The sequence below is a fragment of the Phascolarctos cinereus genome, unplaced genomic scaffold (assembly GCF_003287225.1).
Source record: "Phascolarctos cinereus isolate Bilbo 61053 unplaced genomic scaffold, phaCin_HiC Scaffold_1;HRSCAF=81, whole genome shotgun sequence".
NCBI classification, from domain to species: domain Eukaryota; kingdom Metazoa; phylum Chordata; class Mammalia; order Diprotodontia; family Phascolarctidae; genus Phascolarctos; species Phascolarctos cinereus.
The window spans coordinates 154,675,199-154,696,273 of NW_027555514.1; the positions used below are offsets into that span (position 1 = coordinate 154,675,199).

The window sequence follows — 21,075 nt, forward strand, 5'->3', positions numbered from 1 at the left end:
ATCAAAATGTGTCTCAGCATAGAGATGTTTTGAAAATCTGACTTTTTTTCTCATACTGTTGTAATTTTGATTTTAACCACATTCAAAATGTTGCAAGCATAGTCATGCAAATGACATTTTACATCACTGAAGCTTATCTCACAGAAAGAATGGTTTACTTAGAGAAACAAAAGATGAGAAATCAGAGATTCACTGATTCAAAGCAGACTCTCCCACTAACCTTAGCTTATGTCCATTTTTCATTTGTTAGTCAATCAACAAGCATTTCCTAAGCATATGCTATGCGACAGGGACTAAACAGGAATAATAAAGTTAATCTACATATAATAATTTTAGGAATATCAAAGTAAGATCATAAGCACCCGGCAAATACCAAGTATCAGGGTTAAGCCTCATTATAAACGGAGATTCCTAACATCAGGCTACTAGAATTACATACAGAGTTCTGCCAACTGAACTATGTAGTTTTACTTATAATTTATTAGTTGTCAAATCACCAAAGTCTTGTGTTAAAAGGGACTTAATGGATCACTGAATTAAAAAAAAATCACAAACAAGTGATTATATAGATAATTTGATAACTGTAAACTTATTTTTTTTAACTTGTGTATGCTGAGTACTTATTGTTGTTTTGTTGAATTGGTTTACTTTGGAATTAAATGCATTTTATTTATTTATTTATTTTTTGCATTTAATAGCCATGTTCTTTAATACCAGAGCATTAAATCATGGCACCCAAAAAAGATTTCACCAGACTATTGAAAACATGACACATGCACAAAAAGGTGAAGAACTTTGTACTTAAATACTTCCAAATATCCATTACCAATTTCATAGTCTGAGAGCTTTAACTACTAGAAAGCTGTTTCTTATATTGCTCCAAATCTGACTCAGTGTAACTGCCACTGGCTTTCCTACTTCCTTCTTGTGGAGCTACTAAGAATAAATGTATTCATTTTAACAGGTAAGAGCAGTTCAAACATTTGAAGACAACCAGAATACTCTCCCCACTCACCCCTGTGGTTTTTCTCTTCTATAAGTTAACTATTCCCAGTTTCTTTGAACATTCTTTGTATGACATGCTTTCAACTCTGCTCACTGTCTTGCTCACACTCTAACAAAAAGATATAGTTTATCAATCTTTTCCTTACATTTCTCTTCTAGAATTCTTACCAGGAAAAATCTAACTAGCACAGGAGTGACTTTGTGGCACTGTTGTCTTTTTCAGGGATACCTACTTTCTCTGGATGGTGGCAAACCCAAGGGCATGGATGCTTCTCTAAGATGTAGGAGAGAGGGGGCCCTTTTTATCACTAGATGACTTGGAACACAGGTCCTGAGACTGTAGCCCTTTATTTTGCCAGTGTAAACAGATCTTTCCACCAATCATTAAAAGCAATTTCCGTCCCTCCTTCCTTCCTTCCTCTCTCCTTCCCTTCCTTCCTTTCCTTCTTCTTTCCTCTACCTATATCCTCATCTATTTTTGAGCCTGGATCTCCCTATCTCACCCAGACTGGAAATTCAGAAGACATTCATGTACCTAATCCCCCAAATGATCAGCTTGGAAGCTTTAAAATGTTCCATTTTTCCAGCCTGGGCCAGTTCACACCTCCTTAGGCAGCTTGGTAGCCTGGCATTCCCCAAGGGCTCATCATAACAGCGTAAGACTAAGTGCAGACACTCCAACTGCTTTAGCCCTACAGCAGCCCCAAACTCCCAGATTTAAGGGATCTACCACACTTAGCTCTCCCTGCCGCCAGGACTACACGCATATACCACCGAACCTGGCAAAAGGAATATTATTTCCAAAGGAGAGGTCGCTGGAGATATCAGTGAATATACACTATCACTGTAACGAAAAGAGAAATCTGAGCTGAGTAAACCAGAAAAAAAATTTCAGAGACAAGCACAGGGCTTGCACAAGAATAGGTGTTTAATTAATGTTGTTTATAGAATTGAATAAGTTTTGTTTACTTATTTTTTATGAAAATTCAGATCATTTCTTATTTTGGCTACAAATCTAACTTGGAGGCTTGGGGAATATATAAACCACTCCACATCATTTATGTGGTTTTCAACATCACAAATTCCTTTGAAGGAATTATTTTCTGTAAGTCACAGCTGCCTATTATCCTATTATTCACTCAAAAGTCACTATAGAATTTTCTACACATTATCTTTATAACATTCCACAAGTAAGGTGCTGATTGAACGTCTACATTCATGACTTCCTTCATGATTGCCTGCAATCTTTTGTTGATCTTATATTTGGTAAATAGATAATAAATATGTATTTCTAATATTCCTCTATGAATTGTCACCAATATCTCACAAGAAAAATATTTTGAGTATTTTTCTTTAAAAAAAAATTAAGAAATGGATAAAATAACTATTGGTTGTTTTTGCTCAGCTTTTTTTCAGCTCTGTTCAACTCTTCATGACCTCATTTAGGGTTTTTGTGGCAGAGATACTGAAGAAGTTTGCCATTTCCTTCTCCAGACCATTTTATAGATGAGGAACTTCAGGCAAACTAAGGGTTAAGTGACTTGCCCAAGGTCACAAAACCAGTAAGCATCTGAGGCCACATTTGAACTCAGGACAGATGAGTATTCTGGCTTCCCAGCCCTGTACTCTCTCCACCACTTTAACTGCTTCCTATATAATTATTGCATGTGGATAATATATTAAATGCAATTTCCTCAAACAGATTATACAGTGTAGTAAGGTAAAACAATGAAATGAAGCAGAGAATCAGAAATAACATACGTATTTATCTCTTTATAGATTATAGAAAGGCAACTTTTATTTTACTATTTTCTCAAGTAAGAACAATAAACATATGAAAAATGATTTTATTTGAAATGGAGAAGATGGGAACTCGACCTTTTTTCACCATTGACAGTTTACTGAAGGGAGAACAAATTCAGTAACAATGGAACCAATATGACGCAGAACATACAGAACATTTCATGATATTAACAATTCAAATAAGTTGCCTTAACCAGTTGATAGTTTAACCACATTCACATGCTTGAAAGGCATAACATGATGAAAAGCACAAAGATTGAAAAGAGCACTGTCCTTGAAGTCAGACATCCCAGCTTTGAGTCCTCAGTCCATCATGGGCTTGAGTTAACCCTTTTAAATCTCAGCTGGAATCATCTTGCAGAATAGGCATGATCATTTTCTCCTATTTACCCCTCGCTGCTTTGTAATGAGAAAACACATACATGTTTTGTAAAGCACTAGAAAAATGTGCAGGCAGCTAGGTGGCACAGTGGATAGAATACCAGGCCTGGAGGCAGGAAGACCTGAGTTCAAATTTGGCCTCAGACACTTAACAGCTGTGTGACCCTGTACAAGTCACTTAAACCTGTTTACCTCAGTTTCCTCACCTATAAAATGAGCTGAAGAAGGAAATGGCAAATTTCTCCAGTATCTCTGCCAAGAAAATCCCAAATGGGGTCATGAAGAGTCAGACACTACTGAAAAACAACTGAACAACAACAAAAACAACATAAATGTGCATTTTTATTATTTGTAATTCTAGCATACTTATCCTTCTCGGTTTTCACATGATTACCTGAACATCTGTGCACATAGTTCTTTATCTGTAAAGGAAGAGGGAATGCACTTGAGGAGTTTTCAGAATCTTTCTTGAAATTTGTTTTCTTGTGTTCAGCTTTTTTTTTTTTTAAACCACACATGGTATTTCAACAGTCAGGGTATTCCTAGTGAGGAATTTCCTCTTCTGTGCCTTTTCAGCAATTTAGAATCTTAGATGTTTTCTTGGAGCATTGGGATTTGAACCCAGGTTTTTCCTCTTGATTTGAGATTGTCAGCCACACTAGTTCTATCAAACTCAAACAGAAACAGGGCACCTAATCTGTACATAACCATGTAGGCCACATACTGACTTAGCCTTAAAATATAATATGATCTATATTTTATTGTATTTTTATTTATTTTGTTAAATATTTCTCAATTTCCCTATCAAAAGCTGGTTCTACCTGCACTTGAGCTTCTGCCCTACACCATGCTATTATGTATTCAAGCTAGAATCTTTAAAATACCTTAGTTTATTTTTGTTTCAATTCCTAAAAAAACGATGAGTATAGTCAGAAAGCTTCCACGACTAATATGGAAAAGTTGGGCTTGATTGGCTATATGTTCCTGATAGCTAGAGTAAATTAGCCCCTCCTTCCCCTCTTCCCCCCTTTTTTTTCCTTAAGGAGGAAATATTTTGGTTCATGGTTAAGGTTACCTATAGGGCAGGGTGAAGGTCATGCCTTCAGTGCAGCTGTTGTACTGCACCTGGGCCATAACTAGAACCCTTAAGATTCAGTATTGACAGCCCCTCGAGATCAATAATTACAGATGTTAAAAATGAGAATTGTTACATAAGATAGGTAAGCATATCCTGGCAAGTTCTGGAAAGCACAGATACAAAATAATATCAAATATCTGCACGGTGGAACAAACTGAGTTAATCGTTAAATCAAATATGCTCAAAATTTCACTTTAGTGTCTGTTACAAAATCCAGATCCTGTGGTAAATGCATGCATGGCTTGGTACATTCTATACTTGGATCAAATCAAATATTTAAGTTTTTTTTTTTTTAATTCCATTGAATGAGCAAATTCAGTAATGTGGGGGAGGGGTATGGCCTTTTACTTTTATGGTATATTTTGCTTGAAATGCACAGATAAATAAGTGCATTAGCACTTTCTTTCAATTTCCTTTCATAGACAGGATCAAGACATTTCGGCAGCAATGCTTTCACCTGCAAATGGAGCAAAGCTTTCTGTAGTAATTCTCTTATTATTCATAACAATGACAGGAAGATTGACACTGAAAATCAGAATCAGCCAGAAATCTTCCCCAAATGGATTGGCAACATTGTTCTGTCCTTTTGGGCCAAAAGAAGCTGGATAAAAGGCAAGCCTTCTGCTAAAATGCCATGTTGCACAGCAGGCTGGGGCCAAGGCTTAATTCGCCGTGGTCTACAATTCCCTTCTGAGCAATAATTTCAATAGAAAGTTCTACCTTGTACATTTGCAGGTAGATTTGACATAAAGATTGAGATTGCACAAAGTGAGGGGTAGTTTGGATACTATTCTTCAAATGGCCCTGGAGTGTTTGTTTAATTCTGCTTCAACTGCAACCTTTCAAAAAGTAAGTATAAGTGATAATAGCTATAATAATTGTTACTGCCATGTCTAACTTAGAATATCAGTATGTGTTGGTTCCTTTTAGTTTAGCTCCATGAAACCTGCACTGATTTTCACAAAGTTCCCTTGACAAATATGGCTAAGCAGCCTGTTTTTTCAATCATTTAATCCTTCACACTTTATATCTAAAAACTACTTCACACTTTTTGAGGCATTTTCACACACATTATCCCACTTAATCCTCACAACAAACCTGTGAAATAAGCAGTTCTTTTCATCCCCAAATTATAGATGGGTGACTGAAGCACAAAGAGATTAAATGATCTGCCTAAACTTCTTCTATCATGAGTGTAGCCAGGACTAGAATCCAAGTTCCTGATTATAAGTCGAATGGCTTTCCACTATAATAAAAGGCTTCTCAGAGATAATAAGATGCAAATTTTACTTTTGTAGACTATGCCAGCACATCTCTCTCTTTTTATTCAGATTTAGAGTGTTAATGTGGACTAATGGTTTGAAAGGTGAAATGTATCAGGAACATGTGAGTTCAAATCCAGTTTTTGAAATTTACCATCTCGAATAATGGGCAAGTCAGCCTCTGTGACTCATTTTTCTCATCTGCAAAATGAGGGAGTTGGATGAAATGGCCTCTAACTCTAAATCAATGATCCAATAATCACAAGTGTAATACATTTGCTCTGAAATCATGATGATCTAAGATAAGACCATTCAACTTGGTAAAACAAAAACAAAAAGCATTTATTAAGCTATAATTATCTAGCAGAACAACTTGTAAAGTTGACTTCTTATGAATATTCTGCTCTCTAATCTTACATGGGGAATTCCCCTGTCAATCTGCTCATGCATAGACTGTGTCTAAATCATTATCACTAAATTAATAAATATCAAATCCTTAGGGCTTTTCCTCTTCATGAGAGCAGAAACTAGGTCTTTTTCACTTCATAAAACAGAGTGAAAGCAAGGAAAGGAAAAAGAGCATAAGAATGTATTTAGCACCTACTACGTACAAGTCACTGTGCTAAGCTGTTTTCACAAACATTATCTCATTTGATCCTCACAACAGGCCTTTGTGGTAGGTGTTATTATTATCCTCATTTTTCAGTTGAGGAAACTGAGGCTGATCATGGTTAAGTGACTTGCCCAAGGTCACACAGATAAGTAAGCACCTGAGGCCACATCTGAAGTCAGGTATACATGAATTCAAGCCCAGTGGTCTTTGCATTGAGCCACTAGCTGCTAATGACTGTGTGCAAAGCATTATTCGAGGTACTAGGGACATAACAATGAAAAATAGCAATACTTACCCCTAAAGAATATACAGCTAAATCAGGGCAATGTGGTAGATGCCTTATATAAAACTGAGTTTTCTACGTAGTAGAATGAAGTAGAGAAAAAGAAAAACTTAGCAAAAATATTATGAGTACAATATTAAAGTTGGCTTTCAATATTTTTATCCCAGAGCTCACCTAGTAAACATGTAGAGATGAAAATGTATATATATTGGAATGCTTGTGTTCAAGGTTGTCTTTCTATTTACTATGTCCTGCTGCCTTTCTCTACATTCTTAAATTAACTTAAAATATAACACCCAATTGAAGTATGATTTTTTTCCTTTCTGCAACATCTCAAAGATCACCTCAATTTTGTAGTCAATACTCTATATCCTTTAAGACCATAATATGGAAACAACAGAGTAGATAATTTACTAAGTTATTACTATCTCAGGGAGGGAGAAGAGGAGAGAAAAAGGAAGGGAGAAATAGAATTTCTTCAAAAACTTCAAAAATAAATGTTAAAATTTATTTTAACATGTAATCAGGGAAAATAGAATACATTAAATTGTTGAAAAAAATAAAGAATCATAAAAAAATGTAATGAAAAATTATGATCCCCATGTCTAGCTTTTTAGACATCACTATTATTAAATACCTTTAAGCACATATTTGTGAAATCACGCTTGATCATTATCAATATTTGAATGAATCTCCTATATATAAATCTATTTGTAAGTAAAAATTATAATTCAAATAACAAACTATCTCAGATATAAAGAGAGGCAGCATTCAGAACATCCCTCACTCTACCCAATTCACACATGAGTCAGATCTTCTTTTGCTAGAGGACTGGCTTCTAAGGGAGGCTTTGCCCTCTAATTCTCTTGGGTTAAGTACTGAACATTCCCTTCTTCCCTTAATTCAACTGAGGGGGGGAAAAAAAGGAAGTTGATCTTTTCTGAAGGAATTTTACTAGGTAAGTAAGGGAGAAAGTAAAGTAAAACAAACTACAGAATACAAAAACATAAATGATGAGTTACAGAGCCCAGAAATATTCTTTCAAGACATCTATAATTTAGATAAATATTTTCTGGCACGACTTCTGAAAAGGCAGCTCCCTGTTACCCCAGACACACACACACACACACACACACACACACACACACACACACACACACACACACACACACACACACACACACACACACACCCGATCTTGATCTTCATTTATTCTTTTCACAGTCCAGTTTTGTTCAGGCCAGAATTCCAGAGTCACTAATCTTTGGTGGAGGTTGATTTCCTACTTATTTGAAGATTAGCTCCTTGACTCTCCTGTTTATACTCAGTCTAGGACTAATCTAGACTAGTCCTTACTGGATCCAACATTAAACCCTGTGCCTCACTCACTCCCTTTCTAGAGCTTAGAAGAAAGTTATTTTCTTTCCTACTTTCCAATTTCCTGTTTCTGGCCTTTAAAATTGTTATCAGATGCAGGGTGATAAGACACACCCCCAGGATAGAGATGGAATTTTTCAAAAATCCAGTTTACCAGCTTCTCTTGCTTCCCTAAATTTTGAAGGCGAAGCCTCATTAGCTTCCTTCATAGGATAATGAATTTAGAGGCTAAAGGCCCTCTGGGAGAAATTGAGTTCTACCCTCTCATTTTACAGATGAAGAAACTGAGGCTGTGAGCATAGAAAGGACTGACTGAGGGTCATGTACATACTGAGCTTTTAGTCAAACTCAAGTCTTCCAGATTCCAAGTCCAGGGCTATATCCGCTTAGCTGCCCACTCAACTTGCAATTTTATAACTCTTTAAATACAGATATTTTATACATAATAAAATAAATTATAACCACCACTATGCATAAGATACCTCAAGTTTTGCAAAGTGCATTGCATATATCATTTATTTTAACAACTCTAGGAGATAAGTACTATTATTATCCCCATTTTACAGATGAAGAAACTGAGGGCTTAAAGAGTTTAAATGACTTGCTCAGTGTCACATGGCTAGTAAGAGTATGCCTGACATGAACTCCAGGCTATATGTACTACAGCACAGAGATGTTTCACAGCCTCAATAAAAGTGAAGTGAGGGGCATTTCACAACAGCCTTGCTAAAATGGTAATGTCTCAAATATAGAATACTTTTGGGGCAGCTAGGTGGCGTAGTGGATAGAACACCAGCCCTGAAGTCAGGAGGACCTGAGTTCAAATCTGGCCGCAGACCAAACACTTGACACTTACTAGCTGTGTGACCCTGGGCAAGTCACTTAACCCTAATTGCCTAAAAACTAAAATAAATAAATAAATATATATATATATATATATATATATATATATATATATATATAATATATATATATATATATATACAGAGAGAGAGAGAGTACTTTTTTGTTTTGCAACAATTTTTCCCTACAATGATCCTGTAAGAATCAGTCACTCAACAAACATTTATCAAGTACCTCTTATGTGCCAGTCACTATGACAGGTTCTGGGGATACAAAGAAAGGTAAACAACAGCCCCAGTTCTTGACAAGTCTATACTCTAATGAAGACACAAGAATTATTATTCCCATTCTACACATTACAGTTAATGAAACTCTGAAGTGGAATTTGAACCTGGTACACTTGTACCTAAAACTGCTGTTCTTTCTACTCCCCCATTCTACTTCTCCTAAGGCATGGTAGTAGTGAAGGCTATGTCTGCCTCTATGTTGGCTTACAGTTAGCTTGATGTAAGGAAAATTTTCTATGAAATCAAGGAAACTATCCTAAACCCCAAACCAAATACAGAGGCATGGGAGTGGGGAGGAACAATAATGCCTGGGGGAAGATGTGGACAATGGCTCATGTACTTTACAGCTTTATATACATGAGCTTATTCATGAAATGAATTCATAAACATGATGTGACTATATACTAATGAATCCCATTTTTATAACATACTTAAGAAAAATCATCTCCTTATTTTATAGCCATACTTTGTGTATGTATCTAGGAATGACATTTACATGGTTCACTCTACCCTTTTTTAAGAATAATATCCACAGTCATTAGGATTCAGGTGATAATAATAGTAATATTAATAACACATAGAATTCATTTAGAGTTCTGTGATTTACAAAGTGTTTTACAGATATCTCATTTTATCCTCACAACAACCCTGTGCGGTCGATGCTATTACCACCTCCATTTTATAGATGATGAAACAGAACTGCTAAGTGTCTGTGATCAGATTTGAGGCACAGGTAAGTTAAGTGACTTGCTAGTGGTTACTGCTTAATCTAAGAGGGAGAAATGAGACTCAAATCAATCCAAGTCCAAAAGACCAAATGCCTACATTATACCATGACTAGTATAGTTATGCACACTAAATTCCAGCATTAACCTAAGTTTCATCATTCATATATCAAATATTTAAGGAAGAATAGATTGAACAAAAGAGAAAAGAAAAAAGAATGAGAGGAGAACCAATAAAGCATAAAAGAAGAAGAGCTATCAGAAGAGATAGAAAGACATGGAGAAGAAGGATAAGGGGAAAGATTTAGAGAAAATGAATATAAATACATCCTCTGCTATGCTAATGTCTCTATTTTTTAAGCCTCATTGATTGTCACTGATGTATAATAATTAAATATAGACTGGATGTGAGATTAATTATACCTACAAAAGCTAAATACATATGAATTTTTATGGTTCCCTGGAAGGTTAAGGTCACAAAATTCCCATAGTATTTCATGGGTTCAATGCCTGTGCATACTAATGACTCAAATTTAATGAAACTTATTAGGATTACATGTGTTTGACAGCCAAAAGGGATCACAGATTTAGATTTGAGATTGGAATTTCAAAAAGAGGTCATTTAATCTAACTTCTTCATTTGAAGTTAAGGTAAAGTTCTGCTGGTATATGTTTAACAAGCAGCTCTCCAGAAAATATTTAAGAAGGAACCCAACATGCTTTTTTCCCCTTTTTTGTGGAGCAGTTGGGGGTAAGTGACTTGCCCAGGTCACACAGCTAGTAAGTGTCAAGTGTCTGAGACCTTTGAACTCAAGGTCTCCTGACTCTAAGGCTGGAGCTCTCTATCCACTGTGCCACCTAGCTGTCCCCCCAACACACTTTTAATAATGTATTCTTTACATTTTTTCCACCACTTTCTTAAGTCTAGACAATCAACAAAAACAATAAATCAAGCCCTGATTTACAATCTGCTAATTTCAAAGGTGTAAATTCTCACACTGAAAATTATATGAGCATTTACAAACCATCAGTTTGAGAGCCTGCTTGAGCACCTGATATTAAGGCCAAATAAACTACTAGCTCAAAGTCAAATAAGTAATATGTAGAAAGAGTTGCATTTGAACCTAAGTCTCCTTACCTCAAACCCAGAGCTATTTCTTTTGTGAAAAACCATATCTCATTCATTCATTCATTCATTTATTGGTAATACACCTTTTCTTAAGTGGGACTATTTTCAGTTATTAGCTTGAGTGTCATTCAGCTTATAGAGCTATGACATAAATTTTCTTTTGATATACATATATATTTTCTTCAAAGTTTCATAATGGAAGAATCAAGCAAAACAAGGTTTTTAAGAATATTAAGACAGTTGCCTTTGAAATAAAGTCATATAGTCTCTCAATAACAGGCAAAAGATTTGGGTCCTCCCAGTACAAAATGTTCAGCTTTCTATTTGGGCAGCTAGGTGGAACAGTGGATAAACTGCCAGGCCTGGAGTCAGGAAGACTTATTTGCTTAACTTCTAATCTGGCCTTAGACTTACTAGCTGGGTGACCCTGGGCAAGTCCCTTCACCCTGTTTGCCTCAGTTTCTTTATCTCTAAAAAAAAAAAAGAGTTGGAGAAGGAAATGGCAAAACACTCCAGTATCTTTCCCAAAAAAACCCCAAACTGGGTCACAAAGAGTCAGACACAGCTGAAAAATAATATGTGGAACAGTTACTATTTTGGACATAGCAGAGTTGATCAATTCTATCATTTGTACATTTTCTGTCCATTCAAACACACGTGTTTTATGTATACATACATATTATATATGTGTGTGTTTGTATATATATATATATATATATATATTATATATGTGTATATATATATATACATATTATATATGTGTGTGTTTGTATATATATATATATACATATATACATATATACATACACACATATATATAAGAGAGATGTATACACAGATATGTACATACATGTGTGTGTTCTTGTGTTATTTTTTCCCCCAGTAGGAAGGTGATTTAATTGGTGTGGGGAATTGCTATTATGGAAATCCCCTGTACAAGTGTACGCTAGTAAGTCATCTATTACTTATAGACTTGCTTAAAACTCTAAAATGTTTCTTGACTTGCTTTTGGTTCGAAGGTTCCAAGACAGCATTTGAACTCATATCTTTTATATTTCACGTATCTTTGTGCATGTATGTATAAATACATTTATGTTTCTTTTACACATATGCTGTGCGTGGTTGTATTTTCCTATACTAAAAGGGACAAAATCTGAAGTTTATTATTTAAGTGAAATCCAGTCTTTTAAATCTGTTGTCTAAGTAAAATTAACATGAAGACAGTGTTTATCATTTATTTTAAAATGGAAAGTACAGAAAAATGTTAATTCAATTTTTGTTAGCCTTGTATAAAAATTACTTTTGTTCTTTCTATATTTGTGTTATATACACCTATATATCAATGCAGATATAATGTGAATACTCAGTACAATAAGAATTTTTAGTTAATATACTGCTTTTGCAACATCCTAAAGCTTCAAATAAAATTCTTTAAAAAACCATTGATTTATTTGGATTTAGAACAGTGAAATATGTGATTAAAATGCTTAACTACATGTGTGTTTCTGTGTATGTGTGTGTGTGTGTCTGTGTATGTGTGTGTGTGTGTGTGTGTGTGTGTGTGTGAAAAGTGAAGTCTTGGAAAGTCAAACTTTTATAAGATGTCGGAATTCCAAATATTTGAATATATCCAAGCATATAAGCATAAATATAAATATTTATGTATACATGTACCTATCTAGATATTTAGATGTGATTATGTACTCTGATGGAGGGAATATCCTCATTGTTGAGGTCATATATCCAATAAAATAATTGAAGAATATGCACAGCTGTGCATATAGGCAGATTTATTTTATGTATGCATCTATAGTTTCATTTATAGAATTGTATTCATTGATGTTTCAGATTTTCCATATGTTTGGTAAATTCTGCAAACTAGTTAGAGCTATTTTAGTTAACACATAGAGACATAGACACAAGCACACACATATATATATATTTGTGTATAAATTACATACACACATACAGACAGACAGAGAGACATCTTTCCAGTCACACTTCCTAAATATTTGCTTGTGGCTAAGCCATTCAAAATCAAAGAAAATTCAAGATCAAAGAAAATCAAAGAAAATTTCCAGAACTATAAATTCACTTTCAGGAGTTTTGCAGACACAGGTGTACTTGAAGGCAAAAGCCCTATCTATAACTCTGACCATGTCTAACTTCCTGCATAACTGATCCAGTTGTCATGATTGCTATCAACCATGAAGACCAGTTGAGGCTAACTATGTTGATTGGGTCTCCTGAGCTGTTCACTGAATATATTAAAAACAGTACTGCAAGACTATCCTACAAAGGTGATCTACCTTAGCCATAAGTAAGGGTATGACTATGACAGATGACATTTTATGAATTCAATTGCTATTCTTTGTTTCTTTCCTTCCTTATATGTAAATATTATACATTTGTACTCTTTGAGTTCTTATTGGCAGCCAGTATCCTGGCCCTTATAATTATCTTTAGCATTTCCAGAACTGAAAATTAGTAAAACATTTGAAATCTAAATGTCAACCATGAAAGAAAAACAATAAATGTTTGAATTTAAAATTTAAAATACACACACACACACACACACACACACACACACACACACACACACATATATATATATATATATATATATATATATATATATATATATATATAATATACCCAATTATAAATGGCTTCTTAAATTTGTAAAATTTTTAAAAAGTTTGTTGCTTACCAAAATATCTTTTCCAGCCCACTTGCACTCGTCCCTTCGTGTATGAGAAACTGGCCAAGAAATCTAAAAGTAGAGAATAAAGATTACTCTGGAGCTGCTTAGAGGGAAGGTTCATTTAAGATTATGACTACAATTGCTCTAGTTCAAGCTAGTGTAGCCAAGATAAGAACAGAATCAAAAGCAGATCTCATGGATAGAATTATCCCCTTTTTCAGTGTTTCAAATTCCTATCAAGATATGTCCATTAATTTAATTCAGATTTAGCTTAAACTTTTGTTTTTTTTTTTTTAGGAAAAGTGAACAACATGGATATAGAAGTTTTAAAGGCATGCAAACATTACTGTTACACTTAATTATACAATTTCTTCTCCTTTCCTCGGAACTTCAGACATTTGAAATTGCTTGCCTTTCAATATATATGAGAAATTTGATCACTTTGTCCTTTATTTTATTCACAATTACCGTTCAGTTAAAAATTATTATTTAGCGTGTAAGGACCTCATTCTTCATTTAGTCAAGTCACTTTACCACTTTGTGCCTCAGTTTCACTATCTGTGAAATGAGAGGCCAGAACCAAACGCTAAATCTATATTATATAATCACTGAACTATCTATTATTTTAGCTTCAATAATTCAAGATTTTACAACATTTTTCATAACGAATAATCCATTTACTAGCATAGGTCACAACCTCCTTATAACTCGGCAGATAGTCTCAGGGTTTTTCAGACCAAAAGATATCACGGTGCAGTCAACCCGATGAATCACTATGAAATGATCTAAACTGATGTTCCGAGCACTTTTGTATTCAATGTTGAAAACAGAAAGTATCAGAATATCATCCCAATCACCAAAGAGCAAGAAAATACCAAAAATCTTATTGTTAATTTAGACTACTTTGCGAGATTTTCCATTTTATGTGCAATTTGTGACTTTAACAAAATTTCAGAAGTGGAAGAAATGAGGTGTGAATAAGGTGCTTGGAAACAAGCAACTCTATGTCTACTCTAATTCTGCCGTAGCCTTTTTTTAAAAATTTATTTATTTATATATATATATTTTTTTTATTTTTAGGCAGTTGAGTTTAAGTGACTTGCCCAGGGTCACACAGCTAGTAAGTGTCAAGTGTTTGGTCTGAGGTCGGATTTGAAACTCATGTCCTCCTGACTTCAGGGCCAGTGCTCTATCCACTGTGCCACCTAGCTGCCCCAGTTCTGCTGTAGCTTTGACCAAATTATTTGTTTATGTTAGATTTTCCTCACTGCCACTAGCCTAATATTAGAAGAAATACCTACATAGTCACTACAAAGAAAAAATCATGATTTAACCAATTGTCTAGTGAAATCAGGACAGTCCAAAAGTTAATCTGATTATTCAAAGACAGGCACAAATACACCAAATTGCAAAGCAATTATGCCAACATGTTGTTGAATGTTTTCAACGTAGGAGATCATGAGACAAGTATAAAGAATCTTTGGCATAAGTTATAGGACCAGGCCCATTCCTGCATTGGTATAGGTTGCTATCAGGTAAGAAAAACTCCTTTTACTAATGCAGATCAGAAATTTTCTGGAATTTATAGTCCTAGAAAGTTTCCGAGAGCAAGGAGAAGTTAAATGACTTGTCCAGGGTCAAATAGTATACAGTAGAAGAAGAATATGAGTTTAGGTCTTTTGGGTTTCAAGTTTGACTATCATCCACTGTGAGACATGGCCTCTCGGGACTAAAGTCAATTTATATGAAAGTATTATTTATGGTTCCAAATGATGAAAAAATAAAGGATTTAAGAAGATGATAGGCAAATATTAATGAAAGTCCTACTAGTTAAACCTCACATTCCTAGATTTGGTAAAATACAATCTAGAATGTTCATGTTACAAAGATTAAGTTTACATTTTCCCCTCAAATTATAGGTTGCTATCCTGTTCCTTAGTTTATTCTAAAATCCTACTTCTAATTATATCTTATTTTGCTTTTGAAGTATTTTCAGTTGAATGTTACAGTCATAACCCAATATTATGATCAATTTTATTACATTATCTGGCATTTTTAAATGAATCATAGCCAGGCTTTATGTGATGGCCACATTTCATTCTTTTTTAATACCTAAAAGCTTTTCAACAGACAGAAATAATTGGTTCCCATGATCCCTATAATTTTTTTCTGTATTTTTTACTGAAATTAGGTAGAATAACTAGAGTAACAGTAGTCATACAAAAAAGTAATGCTTTACTCTCATATAGATAAGAGTGTTTTCAATAGCTCAGTTAATTTACATAATCTGTACATTAAACTGTGTGACCATGACAGCAACTAGTTTGATGCCATTAAAGAGATTAAATCTGTAACACTCTAGCCCACCAGCAAAAAAAATTTCCACAAATCTGCCACCTATTGGTTATACTACCATTCTCAAAATAGGGGACATATGGGGCCTTTTTTCTGAAACCATAGAATGTCAGAATTGGGGCTGTGGGAGTAGACATCAGGGGTCATATCAAACCCATTCTTTTTTGTTTGTTTGCTTGTTTAAGAATAAAACTGAGGCCCAGAGAGGTTTAATGAAGATAATAACAGAAAGGGGACCTTGAATCACAGATTATGCAGCCTCTATACTGCTGTCGTTGGTATCATTTAGTCATTTCAGTTGTGTCCAACTCTTTGTGACCTCATTTGGGGGTTTTCTTGGCAAAGATACTAGAGTAGTTTGTCATTTCTTTCTCCAGCTCATTTTACAGATGAAGAAACTGAGGCTAACAGGGTGAAGTGACTTGCCCTGAGTCACACAGCTAGTGATTGTCTGAGGCTGGATTTGAAGTCAGTTATTTACAACCTCTGTAGTACTGCCTTCCAATCACCTCGGAGAGCTGTAGTTTACTGCAAAACACCTATATTCAGCTTCCCTTTCATTTTGCCCTTCCATATTCCTTGCTCTCTTTGAGAACATATGGTAAACATTCTGGCTACTTACTTTCTCCTAATCAATAGTTCGGTTCTCTAAAGAATCTACCATCTCCAAGTAATGGACAAGTACTCAGGACAGGGCTAGAGAGATGGAGCTGGGTTATCTCCCATTTAAAACTTTCAAATTCGTAATCATTAATGGAGAAAGTGGTAGCCAAGATTAAGAATGACATGAATGAATATGAACTTCCATACTGTATTCTCTATTCCTACATCTTTTTCCCCCAACATTTCCAACTTCCTCTGACCTACCATAAGCATCTTATCATGCCCTCTCATCCCAGCATTCTATCACCTCTTTTCCTACCTCCCTTTCTATAAACACCCAGCAAAATGTGAGTGAATTAGAAGAACATACTGTAATGAAATCAAATATTTAAAACCTGACCCTCAGTCAATGGCGTTGCCTTGAAAATATACATAAATATGAATTTATGACACAAGCAATTTCAAATTTCTAGAGTTCTTGAGGGGCGGGGGTGGAACTAAGATGTAATGATTTAAGTGCATCATGAATGTTTCCATGAATTTATAATAGTTATCCTGCATAGCCATGCTGTTCAATTTTTCAGGTGTTACAGGATCATAGATTTCAAGTCGGAAAGGACTTTAGAAGAGATCATCTTATCCAATTCTCAAACCCTTCTGGGATTTTTGTTCTTTTGACAAGGCTAGTTGTCTGATAAATCTTTGCTTGTTTTAATAGCAACTGAAGTGGTAAATGAACTTGGTTAAACTCTTTGGATGAAATGTGTATAATTTTTTTGCAAGTTAAAAAAAAACTTCCTAAATTAAGTTTGTAAATATTTTTCTTTCACTCTTTTTGCCACCAAGTCACTATTTCCACTTCCTCATTTCTTTCAAACTCTTTAATCCTCTTTAACCCTCCTGCTTTCTAATACAACTAAAACAACAATCTTGACTAAAAGCATTGAAATCTGGATAGAGGGTTAGATTTTGAGTCAGGGATACTTGGGCTCAAACCTTGCCTCTGAAAGATACTTGTGGAGCGATGCTAGGAAGGTCCTTTTGATGGGTATGGCCCCAAGCCAAGACCTTTGCTCCTTACCCAAAAAAGAATTTGGGTCCTATTTGTCTAAGGGATTTCCTTGAATTCTCCCACTTGATCAAGGAGGTTTCTGGTTTTCCCAAAGCTATAATCCTATCAGCTGGCCTTTCATTGGCCTATCTCCCAATTCTCTGTTACTCTTAACCTAGCCTCACCCTCCATTGTCTATTACCTCCTGATGGCCCCTGGCTACTTTTCACCCTTGACTCTATCTAGACCCCATTTTTGACTTCCCAGTCACCCCATCAAGATCCTTCCTAGATCCTTCCCATAGTCTTTCTGTATATAAAGTCCTTCTTTACTAAGGTGCTCAAATTCCTTAAGAGCCTAGCCAATAGCTCACAATGTTCAGATTCCTTAAGAGTCTGGCCAATATTGCAGATCTTTCATAAATCTTGTTTCTGGCTAAAAGAAGGCTTGGGTCAAATTCTTTTGGACAAGACCTGCATCTCTTGCTCTCAACATTTTGGGGTCCCAACACCCCTAAACATGTAGCCCTCAACATTTTAACTTCTCAGGTCCTCAGTTCCTGATTTATAAAATTATAGTTTGGGTTAACTGACCTCTGAGGCCCTTTCCAATTCTAACTCCAAGTTCCTACAAACCCATGGGAATTGACAAGATATTAGATAGATAGATAGGTAGATAGATAGATAGATAGATAGATAGTTAGATAGACAGACAGACAGACAGACAGACAGACAGACAGACAGACAGACAGACAGACAGATAGATAGATAGATAGATAGATAGATAGATAGATAGATAGATAGATAGATAGAGAAACAAGAGGACACAGCACAGAATTGTGCGGTTCACCTATGTTGAAGGGTCAGGATAGTGATGGTAATCCAGCTAAGACAAGGAGTAATTATGTTATTTCTCCGTCTTCATCCTCTAGTTTTTCTAATCCATTTTACATACTACTCTCAGATTAAACTCCCTAAATCACATGTTAATTTTTTTTCACTCTCTCCCCATTATTTCCAAAAAAAATGTCCACTTTCCTTAGGCTGTCATTCAAGCCCCTTCAAATTCAGGTCTCATCTGCATCCAAGTCTAGTAAATTCAACTACAGCAATTATGAAACAAACATGAAACAAAGAGTTTTTTCTCTGATCTCAATGCATTTGCAGTATAATAAACGAAGAGGCTTCAGGATGACATGATTTATTTCCCCACTTGCCCTGAACTTCTTTCACATGTGCACTTTTATTTGAACTATTCTAAAGTCAGTATACTGATAAAACTTCTCTTTTTTCTTAAGTAGTGGCACCAATTCCATTATACTCCAAGGGAGAATGAAAAAAAGCCTGTATTCCCCTTCTTGTTAAGCAGCAGAGAGAAAAAGAAGGAACATTATAGCTTAAACAACATAAAACAAGGAACAGATATTAAGAAAAATTATATAAAAAGTTTTTTTTAAGGATTACATAATACATTTCAATTACATAACCTCTCCCCCCTAACTTTGTCTGAATTTATATAAGTAGCTTCTTCTGCAAAGCAGGGCAGGCTTCATAGAAACAAGTAACATCCAGTAACAATACATTTGACATTATTTGGAATGACTACTAAGTTTACAATTAGAGGCTTGAATAGGAACTATAGAACTTTAGAGATGTTTAACTCCACTATATTCAGACTGCTCATTACCTTTTTTTTTTCATATGCTTTTGAGTTGAAAATTTTTCTCCCCCACACTCCCCAAGACAGCGCATAATCTGATATAGGCTTTATATTTACATACCCATTAAACATATTTTCACATTAGTGAAGTTGTAAGTAAAAATTAAAACCAACAGGAGGAACCATCAAAAAGATGAAACAAAACTCAACAGAAGGTAAAAATAAGTTATAGAGATTCGACTTCCATAGTTCTTTCTTTGGATGTGGACAGCATTTTCCATCCCGAGGCCTCTGGAGATGTCTTAGATCCTCATAATGCTGAGAAGGGTTCAGTTTAACAATCTTAGTCATCGCATAACGTGGCTGTTATTGTATACCAAGTCCTCTTGGTTCTGCTCACTTCACTCAGCATCAGACCAAATAAGTCTTTCCAGGCTCATTACCTTTCCCTTTCCATTTTTGGGGTATCAAACAAAAACAAATTAAACCATGACAATCTCATCTTTTCACATCCTCTGAAACCAACCAAGCAACCAACCAACTAACAAAAAACTTGTCTATGTAGAAGCATTTGTTTTTATGCCAACAGGCAATCACAAAATCATGAAGGGGCAGCTGGTGGTGTGGTGGATAGAGTACTGGCCCTGGAATCGGGAGGACCTGAGTTCAAATGCATGATACTAACTAGCTGTATGACCCTGGGCAAGTCACTTAACCCTAATGGCCTGACGAAAAAACAAACAAATTTCATGAGACTTATGTGAAAACCACATTTATTATAAGAGAAATGAACATGCATGTAGAACCCAAAGAATTAACAGTCCTTACAAAGGTTTGCATATTTATGACAGTACAAGAAAAGGAGGAGAAAATAGAAGGGGCATAGCATGGGGAGGGGAAAGGGGGGGAAAAGTACAAAACCCTCCCGAAGGAGAGGAGCACAGAGATGACAAAAGCTCCATTCTTTTCCCTTGGGAAACACTGGATTATGAAGGTAGGAAGGTCTGCTTATCAGCAAAGGACCTCAGCTGCAGCAGCATTTTCCCAGCCTGGCACTGACTGGAAGGCACCTGTCTTGCCTCCCAAGGACACACAGAAAATCCAGCTTGGGGTGCAAACAACAAATTATTTTAGCTGTGAAGCTTTGTCCTTGATACATTCAGGGCCTCCTGCATGCTCTGGTTACAGTGTTTCTGGAAAATACCACAACTCTAAAAGACAAGTTGAGGGGACCCTTTAAAAGCCCTTAACAATGGATGCTGATTCAACACACTTGTTTGCTAAACCACAGCTGTTCAATCTTCCAAAAAACAGTACTTGTGCAAAGGCAGGGCAATGCTCTTAACTTTTATTGTGCTGGAGCTAGCCCAATGCACCTTCTTCTACATCCTGTCAACACTACCAGACAGTATGTTTTTGGCAGACAGAGCCTTATGGATGTCAATATCAAACTTCATAATTGAGTTGAAAGTGTTTTCATGGAAACCACAAATTCCATAACCAACAAAGATGGTTGGAAGAGAATTTCTGAACCTCTTACACGCAATGGCTATGCCCTGACCCGCGATAAGCTTATAGCTCTTTTCTACAGAAGAACTAAACGGAAGTGGTCAGATCCTGCTCAAAATCTAGGACAGGAGCACAACAGAACTCCTCTTTTACATCACACACAATTTGCCATCCTACTGTGTTTGGGATGCTGTTGTTTCCCTTAGGAACTTTATGAGTTAATCCCGCAAATCACAACTAGGAAGATTCCAAGAAGAACAGTATGGGGATGGGGATAACCTTCATATATGGGCACAGTGTGGGTCATACCATCAATAATGCCAATGGTACCACCAAAGATACATAGGG

General features: G+C 35.6%; 1 protein-coding gene across 2 annotated transcripts in view; it reads right to left on the bottom strand.

Annotated features, from left to right (window-relative positions):
• The window catches only part of SEMA3A (semaphorin 3A), a 645,372-nt gene that overhangs the window by 193,318 nt on the left and 430,979 nt on the right, over positions 1 to 21,075 (bottom strand). For both annotated transcript variants that reach the window (XM_020999770.2, XM_020999769.2), the window contains one exon: positions 13,557 to 13,619. In XM_020999770.2, coding sequence (XP_020855429.1) covers positions 13,557 to 13,619 — 63 coding nt within the window. The remainder of the gene's footprint in view (positions 1 to 13,556; positions 13,620 to 21,075) is intronic.